At 49.6% G+C, this 13,644-nt stretch overlaps 1 protein-coding gene across 2 annotated transcripts in view; it reads right to left on the minus strand.

Annotated features, from left to right (window-relative positions):
- The window catches only part of BICD2 (BICD cargo adaptor 2), a 52,694-nt gene that overhangs the window by 7,330 nt on the left and 31,720 nt on the right, over window positions 1-13,644 (minus strand). For both annotated transcript variants that reach the window (XM_062208500.1, XM_062208502.1), the window contains exons 2-4: window positions 4,715-4,927; window positions 2,631-2,783; window positions 212-667 (exon numbers count right to left, since the gene is read on the minus strand). In XM_062208500.1, the coding sequence (XP_062064484.1) occupies window positions 212-667; window positions 2,631-2,783; window positions 4,715-4,927 (822 nt within the window). The remainder of the gene's footprint in view (window positions 1-211; window positions 668-2,630; window positions 2,784-4,714; window positions 4,928-13,644) is intronic.

Here is a 13,644-nt window from a genome sequence, read left to right on the forward strand (position 1 = left end):
CTAACCTAGACCCAGTAATCAGGAACCTGGGATTCTGCTCTGGAGTTTCATTCATGTCCAGGATGCAGGGTTGGAAATCAGCATAAGGAAAAAGAGTAAGTGAGCACCAGCAGCCAGGGAAGCCCTGCAGGGTGGGGTTGCATGAGTGCAGCTATGCCAGGAGGTGAGAAAAGGGGGACGGAGGGCACAGGGGCACAGGCACTTGGCTCACCTGCACCAGCTGCTGCTTCAGTTTCTGGATCTCAGAGATGTGCAGCTCACTAAGCAGGTCAGAGACAAGGCTGGGGGAGGGCGGTGCCAGGCCGTCCTTCCTAGGTGTCGATGTTTTGTTGTCTGGTGGCGGCTTAGCCAAGCCATGCTCGAAGCCATTGACCAGGGCCTCGGCATCATTGTTGGGCTCAGCTGTGGCGTCGTCACTGAACTTGAGGCCATCCAGGGAGACGTGCAGGTGGCTGGTGTAGAAGGAGTCGTTGATGCTCATGTACTGCGATAGCTCCTTGCGCAGGCTGCTCTTCTGCTCGCGCTCTGTCTTCAGCGTCTCCAGGGCCTCCTCCAGCTGCCGTTCCGAGATCTCCTTGAGCCGGATGGCATCCTCCAGCTGGCTGTTGAGGTACTCAGCCTCCTCCTCCAGCCGCTTGATCTCGTGTTTGAGGCCCTCAAACTCCACCTGGGAAGAGGCCACATGTCCCATCAAGGCATGGAAAAACAAGGGGCACGGTCATGCCAAAGCACCCAACTTCCCCAACTAAATGCAAAGGGGTTGCAGCAGTCCAGGCCAAGGTCACACCCCCCCCCCCCACATATCCCCTGGGAAACGTGGATGCTGAGGGGTCCAAGCATGAGATACAAGGGCACAGACATGCTCAGCCCACAGTGCGGACACTGCACACAAGACTGCAAAACAGCCAGCTGAGATCCACAGATATCTATGCTACCCAATGTCCATCAAGCTACTTAAGAAATATTCCAAGTGCATACTCATTTAAAGCTCTGTAAGATTAATACAAGTAGTTCATTAACTATCTTAAAGCTCATAAGATGTACACAAGTATTTGGATGTGTGCCATGGCTGTTGCTTCTAATCCTAATTCAAAATGAAGGAACTGAAATTCCCCCAAGTGCACACGTGACACCCAGGCCTGGAAGAGCCTGAGGGTGGTGAGACACACAGAGGCTGTCATGTGAGGTCACATCTGCTGGCGGACAAGGAAGAGCAGGCAGAATCTAGTACTCTACATAGGGGCTGAGGGCAATTTTTATATATATTTCTTACCATTCTGTATTCTTTGGCCAAGAGAAGGTAAAAAACCATAAAATGGGGGCCAGTGCTATGGCAGAGTGGGTAAAGCCACCACCTGCAGAGCCAGCATCCCATACAGATAGCGGTTCATGACCTGGCCGCTCTACTTCCGATCCATCTCTCCTGTGGCCTGGGAAAGCAGAAGATGGCTCAAGCCCTTTGGCCCTTGCACCCATGTGGGAGACCCGGAAGAAGCTCCTGGCTCCTGGCTTCAGACAGGCCCAGATCCAGCCATTGTGGTCATTTGCAAAATGAACCAGCAGATGGAAGACCCCACCCACCCATTTCTGCCTCTGCCTCTCTGTAATTCTCCTTTCAAATAAATAAATCTTAAAAAAAAAAAAAAAAAAAAACCAACCAAACAAACAAAAAAAACATAAAATGAAGTGCTGAGTGATTTTCTGTCAGTCTTAGATATGAAGGGGCACCCAGTACTAAAACTGACATGTGCTCCCAGGAGGTAGGTGTGTAGGTACCACAGGAGGCAGGAGGGTGGGGATCCCAGCAGGCAGGGGCCGGCTCCACCGAATGCCAACGCTGAGGGCTATACCTCTGAGCCTTGGTTTCCCCTCCCTCAGGATAGGGAGGTAGGCCAGGTTCTGCCAACGATAATACTAAGACCAAATGGCACCCATGACAAGTAACGGCTGCAAGCTACTATAGTGGGACTGGGGCTGTGTATGCCGTTCTGATGTTTGGGGAGCAGAACCAGTTTCCTGCTTGCTTTTACACACTCTGCACACACTCACGCTTCCTTATCCAGGACTGAAATGGCAGGTTTGCTGATGGCAAGACTCTTCTGCTCTGAAGGATCTGGTGGGTCAGGATTTCTGAAGGCAGCAAGGATGGAGCCCATAGCAATTTGGGGCAAAGTCTGCACTTGCTGCGGAGAAAAGGTGTCCCACTTCCCATCCTGCAAGGCTGTAGCTGTCAGGGGAGAGCATGCTGGTCCTTGAGTGGCCCTAGAGCCCAGAACTGCCTTGTCGCATCACAGACAGAGGGGACCCCACTTATCCCTGCCACAGGCAGAGGGAAGACTGCTCGTCCCTGTCACAGGCAGAGGCATGGCAATGCTCAGGCCTCATGGTCAGCACCCAGGATGGGACAGCACCTGCAGATCCAGTCTCGGGTGGAGATGGGGGTAACTCTTGAACACCTCCGATTGCTTTCCATTTCTGGGGACAACATCTCAGCCCGGCCAACGGTCAGTAAGTGCTGCAGCCAGATGCTTTTTGTGGAATTGGAGGGTCTGGGCCTTGCTGGCTGCACCCTTTGCCTATTCAACAGCAGGGCTGGCACAAGGTGTCGCCTCTTGCTGCCCGGGACTTGCCTGGTTCTGCCGGAGCAGGGACACCTGCTTCTGCAGGCTGATGTTCTCCTCCTCCAGCTCCGAGTAGTCCTGCAGCAGGCGGGCCTCCCGGAACTTGTACTCCTTGATGTCGTCCCGCAGGCGGCTGCGCTGGACTTCCACATTCTGGTTGATCTGCCAGGGGAGGGGAGAGGGAGGCAAGTGAGTGGCCGGCTGTGCCTCTGCCTCCAAGGGCTTAAGGGGACTCGGTGTGGCTGCCTCACCTCTGTGCCCGTGGGAACCAGTGCGGCTGCCTGGGAGCACAGTGCACAGGGAGTGGCAGAGGGTGCTGCGGTACCCTCAGCCCTCTCAGGGTGGGCCCTGCAGCTTTCCTATCTGGTGGGCAGGTCAGGGGGCAGTGCTATGATACCATCTGCAGAGGCTCAATGGCTACACAGCACCTGCCCAGAGAAGTGAACACAGCGCAGTGCCCACAGAGTCACAGCGGCACTGGCATGTGGGGGCACATCCTTGGGAGAAAGAGGCTGAGGGGTGTGGAGGGATGGGCGGGATGTCCTGCTGAACACAGCAGGAACAGTGGGAATCCACCACCAGACCCGCCTATCTTCAACCTGAAGGGCTCACTTCCGGCAGCAGGGTCACCCATTTGTCTGGCCTTTGGAAGAGAGAAAGGGGCGGAAGACACCAGGCAGGAGAGAGCCCCTGCACTAGCTTTGCAGGAAGAGGGGTTGTTGGAGGGCTGAGATGACCGTCAGGACAAGAGTGAGTCTCTCCAGAGCAACGGTCCCTCCTCCTACCCTCATCCATGACCCCTCTGGGAGGAAATGAGGTCAGGCCGCTGTTAGTCCCCGGCAGCGTCCCCCAACGTGGGCGCTACTGCTGCGCACTTCATGCTCTATGCTCTGCCAGTCCCTCCATGAGACCATCCATTGCAGAGGGTGCACTGCTGTGGCTGGAACAAGGACTTGGAGGTGGGGCAAGGGAGTGCAGGGTGTCCCCTCCAAGAGGCTTTGGAGACTCAGTTTACAGACAGGGAAATGGGCTGGGACTAAGGTCAAGGCCTTGCCTGGGTCTTGAGGCTCAGTGATGGGCTGAGCCAGCATCATTCCGTTCACTCCCTTCTGGATGGGTATGTGGGGCCGACTCCCAAAGCCACAGCCAGGAGGGCCACAGCCAGACTGCAGCTTTTAAAACTCCTCTTGACTCCTCTCTGCCCTGGCATGGCCCCACGGTAGACAGGTTTCTGCCCCAGGGACACGCACAGGGTGCAGTTCTCCTTCCAGGCTCACCAAGACACCCCTCCAGAAGACTAAGGCTTTATTCAGAACCAGCTGGATCCCCAGGATCTGCACACACTGAGGCACCAGCACGGAGCCTATGGACGGGGACACAAAAGCCCCCAACTGACCTCAGCAAGGCTCCCCTCCCCCCTTACCTGACAGGCTGGCGGCTCTGGGTCTGCCTGCACATGTTCCTCTCCATGATCCCCCAAATCCTCTTTGCCACATCACTGCCCTGGGTTCCCAACCTTCCACGGAAGCTGGTCCCACAGTCGGCAGGGTCAAGCGCCAAGCTGGTTCCTCTCTCAAAAGCTCAAGGGCGGACATTACAGCCTCACTTCCTGACAGGAAGGCTGCAGGTCATGACTGCCCGCAGGGACTCAGGATGCACCCCAGTTTAAGCCCGGCTGGGGCAGTGCCCAGTACCAAGCCTCGCCCTGATGGCACTTTGCTGTGCACAGGAGGCTGGGGCGCAGCAGTCTGTAATCCTGCCTGTAACCCTCAGATGCGCACGTCTCACTCTGAGTCCCCATGGACAGGTTTTCTTATCCATAGGGAGACAGAACATCCCTCGAGCAGGGAGTCCAGTGGCAGGGACTTATCTGTTGGGCACCAGACCTCCACCCCTACGGGGGCTGGCCTTGCCCTCCTGACTGCTCACCTCCTGCTCTGGGCCTAATTCACTGGCTGGCTGGAGGCAGCCCAACACAGCAGTGCAGTCTGGCGTGCCGTCTGAACTGCAGCAGACAGGACCAAAGGATGGCACAGGTGGCCCAGCCCCGCCACGCGCCCGGGTGCACCGCACAGGCCCACCCACTGGCCCACCTCCTTCAGCTCCTGAGCCACCGAGGTGAGGCGCTCGTTCTCAGACTGCGTGTTGGTGAGGACGTTGCGCAGCTGCTTCAGCTCCGTCTGCAGCTCCAGCACCTTCCGCACGTAATACTGCTCCTTGGAGGCTGACTCCTGGATCAGGCTTTCCTCTCGGCTCTCGCCATCCGCGGCCACCTTCTTGTGGTTTGTGTGCGCCTGTCCAAAAGCCTGCATCAGAAGACAAGATGCTTGTGAGGAACACTGAGCCTCAGCACCTAGCCAATGGCAGTGAGAAGGGCAGGAGGACCCCTTGATCGGGGAAAGGGCTATGCACACATGTGTATACACATGAGCCGTATGTGAGGGACACACTGTAGGTCTCTGAGGAGCAAGGGTGCAGTGTGGCACAACTGTTGTGAGGACACGGCATGCGTGGACATGTAGGACAGAGCTCCTTCCTGGACCCTATCCTGGGGGCGCTAACTGGGAAGCTCAGGCATCCTCAGCCTTGCCCAAAGGGGAGCAAACTCAGGGCTACACACAGCTCTCCCCTCCCTACCGCAGATGGGGAAACTGAGGCTCAGGTGAGTGTACCGTCATTCATGCAAGAGCAGGGGAACCTGCCCAATCTGTGCTTGCTGCTGACCCATCCTCACTCATTGCGGGACAAACCTGGAATGGAGGGGAAGGAGGTAACGACGAGAACCAACCAGAGGCCAGCACTGCGTATGCGAGCCCCAAAGTGCAAAACCAGCATTTCCCACACAAAGGAATGGGGGTAAAGGACAAGGGCTTTGACACATGAGGCAAAGGGATATAGGCCTACACTCAGGAAGAAGATGCTATGGTTACGTGTGAGGGCTGAAGCCCTAGCCCAAGGTGCCCAGGTCTGCATACCCACCACTCAGTCTTGAGAGAGAGGGACTGGGCCCTGTGATGGGGGAGCCCCAGCAGACGCCACTCTACAGTGTGTGTCACCCTCAGCGGCTAACAGGACATCACAGCCCAGCAGGACAGCCACGGCTGTGCATGGAGGCCTGCAGCTTGTGCTGACACTCCTGCCGCAGACACATGGATGCCCTCGCCACCCACGCTGCCTCCCAAGGGCTGCTCTTGCTCAATGGCCAGCCCACTGACACAATGCTCATGCTGTAGAAGATGTCAGCACCTTTTCAAATCAAAGCAGCTCAGCTCTGTTCTCGTCCCTCCTGGTCCCAGGGAAACTAAACCACAAATCACTATGTCCACACAGCACCTGCCTCCTGCTGGCTGCCACTCCACCGTTCCCAGGCCAAGCAGCAGCCTCCGTCTCAGCTCCTTCATTGGGTGAGGGGGCTGGAGACCAGCCAGGCCTCCTGACATACCAGCAGGACTGACCAAGAGTCCAGCACCTGTGGCCACTCCTGACACACCCATGGGCCTGGTCCTGGGGATGAGAGCATCTCCTCAGAGCTTGCTTGAGATGACACACCATTCGAGTCCAGGCCTGCCGGCCTAGCCAAAACCTCCTCCTCTGCCCCAGCTCCAGCTGGCTGCCCAGGGCATCTGGCAGCTCTTCAAACACACTGAAAGGGAGACTTCCACCTCCAGCTAGACAAGCTACTCCCAGGGACTGCGTCTGCTCCTGTGTGCACAGCCTAAAACATTCTAGAAAATGACAGCAATAGCATGCAGAGTAAGCAGCAGGCTGCAAGTCTCTGGCCCCAGATAATAAGGGTAAGGAGAGTTCCACCATTCCCGCAAGATGGAGCTATGGCGGGGCTGGAGGACAGTGGCCAGGCAGTGACAGCAGCAAAAGGGCAGACCTGCCGGCAGGGGACCAAATCCTCACTGAGGATGGGTTAGTGCAGGGCCAAGGAAGCCAAGACTAGGGAAAGGATACCCCGGGTGGAGGTAACATCCCCACCATCCCCAGGGGTAATTGAAAACAGCACCAGTTCCCACCAACCCAAGGAGCCCTCCTGACTCACAAGCGGCAATTGGAGCACTCCCAGGGTCTGTGGAAGTCAGGCTAGATTACATGCTGCTTTGGCACGGCAGAGCAAAGCTAAGGACAAACACCAAAGAATCAGTCTATTTCCACATCACTTCCCTGCACCCCAGAACAGAGCTTGAGAACACAAGCAGGAATATCCGTACATAACAACACTTCCAGTGGGGACACCCACAGCTGGCACCAACCCCTAACTGCTGCGGATGCAAAGGTACAGGAGGAAACATCCGTGGACAGCACTCAGCCCTCACTGGCTGGCCACAGTGAGGCCAGGAGGCATGAAGTCCGGTATCAGGACCCACAGTCCGGAATGCAGGGAAGACTAAACAATGCCACGTAAAGACTAGGAAGATGCAAAACAATCCAAACCAAACTGTTTTTTTAAAAAGATGTATTTATTTATTTGAAAGTCAGAGGTACAGAAAGAGAGAAGGAGAGGCAGAGAGAGAGAGAGGTTCTCTAGCTGCTGGTTCACTCCCCAGTTGGCTGCAATGGCCGGAGCTGCGCCGATCCAAAGCCAGAAGCCAAGAGCTTCCCTGGGTCTCCCACCCGGGTGCAGGGGCCCAAGGAGTTGGGCCATTTTCCACTGCTTTCCCAGGCCATAGCAGAGAGCTGGATTGGAAGTGGAGCAGCCGGGACTCATATGGGATTCCGGCCCTGCAGGCGGCAGCTTTAACAGCTCTGCCACAGCACTGGCCCCTAAACTGACGTTTAGGGAAGAAAATTACCCACATCAGATTAACAGCAGACATGCAGTGCAGATGAGAAAATTAGTCAATCTGAAAATACAGCAAGCTATCTAAAATGCAACACAGAGAAAAGGACATAAGAAAACCCAAAAAACCGAATAGCATTTGGAAAGTATGGCACAACTTTAAGAAGTCTAATACAGGTACTGGGAGTCCCCAGAGGAAAGGAAGGGGAGAGGATAGAAAAAAATATTTGAAAACATAATGGCTGAGGGGTTGGCGCTGTGGTGTAGTAGGTTAAGCATCTGTCCGCGGTGCCAGCATCCCATATGCGTGCCAGTTTGAGTACTGGCTACTCCCCTTCTGGTCCAGCTCCTTGCTGATGACCTGGGAAAGCAGAAGATAACCCAAGTGCTTGGACCCCTGCACATGCATGGGAGACCCAGAGACAGCTCCTGGTTCCTGGCTTTGGATTGGCCCAGCTCTGGACACTGTGCCCATTTGGAGAGTGAACCAGAGGATGGAAGACCACTCTCTCTGTAACTCAGCCTCTCAAGTAAATATTTAAATAAATCTTTTAAAAATTGATTTAAAGAAAGTTCTTTAAAAAACATAATGACTGAAAAATTTCTAAAACTTCGTACCAGTGTTGTAATATAAGTTAAGCCACCACCTACGATGCTGACACCCCAAATAGGCACTGGTTTGAGTCCTAGATGCTCCACTCTGATCCAGCTCTCTGCTAATGCACCTAGGAAAGCAACAGAAGATCCTCCAAGTGCTTGGGCCCCTGAATCCATGTGGGAGAACTGGATGAAATTCTAGATTCCTGGCTTCAGCCCTGGCTGTTGTGGCCATTTGGGTAAACGAATCAGCAACAGAAGATCTGTTTTCCTCCTTTTATCTCCTTCTCTCTCTGCAACTCTGCCTTTCAAGTAAACACATAGATATTTTTTTAAAAACTCCAAATTTGACAAAAACCATAAATCCACAAATATTATCAGCCTGTCATTCCAAAGTGCAAGAAATACAAAGAAAACCACCCCAAAGCATAAAATTTCTGAAAAACCAGTGACATGATTTTAAAATGCTAAAATCAGCCAGAGGACAAAGCACACATGACTTAGAGAGGAGCAAAGACAAGGGCAACAGCACATTTCTGTGATCAGCCTGCAGGCAAACACAGCAAATCCTAAAAGACAAGACCAAAAAACTAGCATGGTCAACCAGTGAAACGTGCTCACAAGTAAAAGCAACACAGACATCAGACAGACAGAGAGAATTATCAATAACAGGCTTGCATTACAAAATACGCTAATTAAATCCCTAATTGCAGAAGGAAAGGAATACCAGATGGAACTCTAGATTCATAAGGAAGAATAAGAAGCATCAACAATGCTGGCTATATTGGTAAATATGAACTATTTTACTCTCATTCTTAAAAGATAATTAACTTGAAATTCAATACAATCCCCACCAAAATTCCAAAGGTCTTCCCCTGCCCCCCCCCAAAAATGGAAAAGCAGATTTTTCAAATTCACACTAAATTTCAAAGGGCCTGGAATAACTGAAACAATACTGAAAATAATAAAGTGGGGGACTGGAGGACTCATGATTTCTAACCTGGAAACTTAAAATGAAACTACAGTGATCCAAACACTGAGGTTCTGGCATACGGATACACAGAAACCAAAGGAACAGAATAGAATCTAGAAATACACACTCTAATATATGGTAAATTGACTTTTGTTTCACAAGTACAAAAATAATTCAATGAGTAAACAATAGTTTTCTAACAACTAATGCTAGGACAAGAGGATATTCACATGCAAAATAATGAACTTGAACCAAAACCTCACATCTGGTATAAAAATTAACTCAAAAGGGACCAGAAGGACTGGTACAGCAGGTTAAGATACTACTTGTTGACACCAGCATCCCATATGAGCACTGGTTTGCACCTCAGACTCTTCACTTCCAATCTAGCTCCCTGCTAGTGAGCCTGGGAAAGTAGCAGAAGATGACCCAAGTACTAGGGCCCCTGCCACCCGAGTGGAAGACCCAGAGAGAGTTCCAGGCTCTTGGCTTCAGCCTGGCCCAACCCCACCCATCGCAGCCATTTGGAAAGATCTCTCTCTCTCTCTCTCTAACTCGCCTTTCAAATAAATAAAAATAAATCTTAAAAAAAGACCAGAGACATAAATGTAGGAGTTGAAATTCTCAGAAGAAAACATAGGCATTAGTCTTTATGACTTTGGGTCTGGCAATAGCTTTGTAGCTACAACACCAAAAGCAAGAGCAGCAACACCAAATAGATAAAACTGGACTTTATAAAAATTAAAAACTTCATGCATTATCAAGGATACATTATCAAGTGAAAAGACCATCCATTCAATAGGAGAAAACATTTTGTGATCATACATCTGCTAAAGATATAGTATCCATAACACAAAAAAACTCTTACAAGTCAATAAAGGACAACTCAATTAAAAAATGGGCAAAGAACTTGAACAGACACTTCTCCAAAGACATATAAATAGCCCACAAGCACATAAAAACAGGCTTGCCATCATTAGACAGTAGGGAAATGCAAACTAAAACCACAATGAGTTAGCATCTACTATAATGGCTAACATTTTATAAAATGAAAATAACAATTGTCAAAGATGTGGAAAATCAAGAATTCTCATACACTGTTAGTGGCCATGGACAATGGCACAGTCACTGTGAAAAACAGTCTGGCTGCGGCTGGCACTGTGGTGTAGTCAGTTAAGCTACCGCCTGTGGCACCAGCATCCTGGCTGCTCCACTTCTGATTCAGCTCTCTGCTATGGCCTGGGAAAGCAGTGGAAGATGACCCAAGTGCTTAGGCCCCTGCACCCACATGGGGGACTAGGATGAAGTTCCTGGCTCCTGGCTTTGAACCAGCCCAGCTCCAGTCATTGTAGCCATTTGGGAGAGAAGGGGTGAGCCAGTAGATTCAAGATTTCTGTCTTTCCCCTTCTCTCTAACTTTCCAATAAATAAATAAATCTTAAAAAAAAAAAAAAAAAAAGAAAAGAAAAGAAAAACAGTCTGGTTGATCCTCAAACAGCTAAACATAGAGGTGCCACATGACCCTGCAATTCCTTTCCTAGGAATATGTTCAAGAGAAATGAGGGGCTGGTACTGTGGTGCAGCAGATCAGCATCCCATATTATGTGCCGGTTCCGAGTCCAGGCTGCTTTACTTCCAATCCAGCTCCCCACTAATGTGCCTGGGAAAGCAGTGCAGGATGGCCCAACTCCTTGTGCCCCTACACCCATGTGGGAGACCGAAAGAAACTCCTGGCTCCTGGCTTCAGACTGGCTCAACTCCAGCCACTGCAGCCATTTGGGGAGTGAACCAGCAGATGGAAGACCTCTCTCTGTAACTCTCTTTCAGAATAAACAAATCTTAAAAAAAAAAAAAAGAGAGAGAGAGAAATGCAAACATGTATTCATTCAAAAACTCGTATACAGATCACTAGACTAACAGATAATACAAAAATAGAACCACAAATTGGGGTCAATTGTCTGGGGGATTGGTGAATGAAGGATAAAACAAATGGTCCAGGGCCAGTCCTGTGGCGCAGTGGGTTACACCACAGCCTGCAACGCCAGCATTCCATATGGGCGCTGGTTTAAGTCCTGGATGCTCCACTCTAATCCAGCTCCCCTGCTAACACGCCTGAGAAAGCAGCAGAAAATGGCCCAAGTCTCTGGGCCCTTGCACCAATGTGGGAGAGCTGGAAGAAGCTCCTGGCTTCAGCCTGGCACAACAGCCCCGGCCACTGCTGCTATTTGGGGAATGAACCAGGAGATGGAAGATTTCTATTTCTCCCTCTCTCTCTGTAACTCTACCTTTCAAATAAATAAATAAAACATTATAAAAAACAGTACACAAATAAATGAATACTCAAATGCAAAAAATACTTTCATCCATACTTCACACTACACATAGAAATTTATTCAAAATGGGTTATAGGCTGAAATATTAGAAGTCTAAACTTCCAGAGAAAAACACAGGAGAAAAAGTCTGAGACTTGGATCTGATCCATAAGGTTGGCAAAATGGCCTTCAAAATCAAGAATTGGTCTGTCTGAAAAGACATATTCAGAGAATCAAAAGACAGACTGGAAGAGAAACTCAGCAAGTCACCTATGTGATAAAAGACTTGTATCCAGAAAATAAAAAGGGCTTTCCAACTCACTAAGAAAAACAATCCAATAAAAAAGGGACAAAAGAACCTAAGATACTTCACCCAGGAAGATATATACGGGAAAGAGCCACATGAAAAGATGCTTAAAATCATGAGTCACTAGGGAAATGCAAATTACAACCACCATGAGCTACCATATATACCTAAAGGCAGAGAGAGAGAGAGAGAATCTTCCATCTGCTGGTTTACTATTCTCCAAACAGCTGCCATAACCCAGGGCTGACCTAGACCAAAGCCAGGAGCCAGGAAACTCCATCTGGGTCTCCCATGTGGGTAGCAGGGACTCAAGTTCTTGAGTCATCATTGGTTTCTTCCCAGACACATTAGCACGGAACTGGAGCAAAAGCTGAGTAGCTAAAACTCAAACTGGCACTCCCATGAGGGTCATGGGTGTTGCAAATGATGACTTAACTTACTGTGCCACAACCTATTATAATGTTTAAAATTAAGATGATCGACCCTACCAATTGCTGCCACAGGTATGAAGCAATGGGAACACTCATTCACTGACGCTGGGGAAAGTACAACCACTTTGGGAAAGAATTTGGCAGGTTTTTAAAAAGCTAAGTACACACAGTTGTCTTTTGGTATCCATGAAAGATTGATTCCAGGACGCCAGCGGATACCAAAATACATGTATTCTCAAATCTCTTACATAAAATGGTATATTTACATTCTTATACATACAAATATATATTTATATATATATTATATATATTTACATTCTTATACATACAAATCACTTCTAGATTATTCAAAATGCCTAATCGTCATAAATGCTATATAGTTATTATAATGTATTTAGGGACTAATGACAAGAAAAAGCTTTCTGGGGGCCAGCGTTGTGGCACAGCAGGTTAAGCTGCCACCTGCAATGCTGGTATTCCATATGGGTACCGGTTCCTGTGGTGGCTGCTCCACTTTTGATCTCACTCCCTGTTAATGCACCTGGGAAAGCAGCAGAAGACAGCCCAAGTATTTGTTTGGGCCCCTTCCACCTATATGGTGGAAGAAGTTTCTGGCTTTAGCCTGGCCCAGCCCTGGCTGTTGCAGCCATTTGGAGAGTGAACCAAAGGATAGAAGATCTCTCTCTTGCTCTTTTCCTCTAACTCCACTTTTCAAATAAATACATAAATCTCTTTTTTTTAAAAAGCTTTTTGTTTTTTTTTTTTTCATATATTTTTGATCAGTGGATATGGAATCCTTGAAAGCAGAATGCCGATTATATCAACTGTATGGCACAGTCACTCCTAAGTACTTAACCAAGAGAAATGAAAGCACATGTCCATGCAAAGACTTGCACAGAATGTAACAGTCAAATAAAACAACTCAATAACCTTCAATGAGAAAAGAGGTTTTTAAAAAAGTGTGACACTCAGCAATAAAAGGGAATCAACTATTGATATACACATTAACACAGAACATATCTCAAAATTATCCTAGCCAGACACAGAAACTGTACACATTGTGTAAATCCATTTATATAAAACTCTAGGAAAGCCAAGCTAATCCATGCCATAGTCCCCGGGCTTGGGATGGGAAAGAGGACAGAGGCACTCTCACTCTCACTGTCACTGAGGCCGTGCCAACAGTCTCATAAGCATATGCCTGAATGAACCTTATACTGAATACTTTAAATATAGGCAGTTTTCTGTATTTCAATTACAACTCAATAATACATAGCATTGTTAAGAAAACTCAGATGTGGGGCCAGCACTGTGGCATAGCAGGTAAAGCCATGTGGGGCCGGCACTGTGGCACAGCGGGTAAATCTGCTGCCTGCAGTGCTGGCATCCCATATGGGTGCGGTTCGAGTCCTGGCTGCTCCACTTCTGATCCAGCTCTCTGCTATGGCCTGGTAAAGCAGTGGAGGATGGTCCACGTCTTTGGGCCCCTGTACCCATGTGGGAGACCCAGAAGCAGCTCTGGCTCCTGGCTTCAGACTGGCCGTTGCGGACAATTAGGAAGTAAAACAGTGGATGGAAGACCTCTCTCTCTCTGCCTCTTCCTCTCTGTAACTCTGAC

Source organism: Lepus europaeus, chromosome 12 (assembly GCF_033115175.1).
Source record: "Lepus europaeus isolate LE1 chromosome 12, mLepTim1.pri, whole genome shotgun sequence".
NCBI lineage: Eukaryota > Metazoa > Chordata > Mammalia > Lagomorpha > Leporidae > Lepus > Lepus europaeus.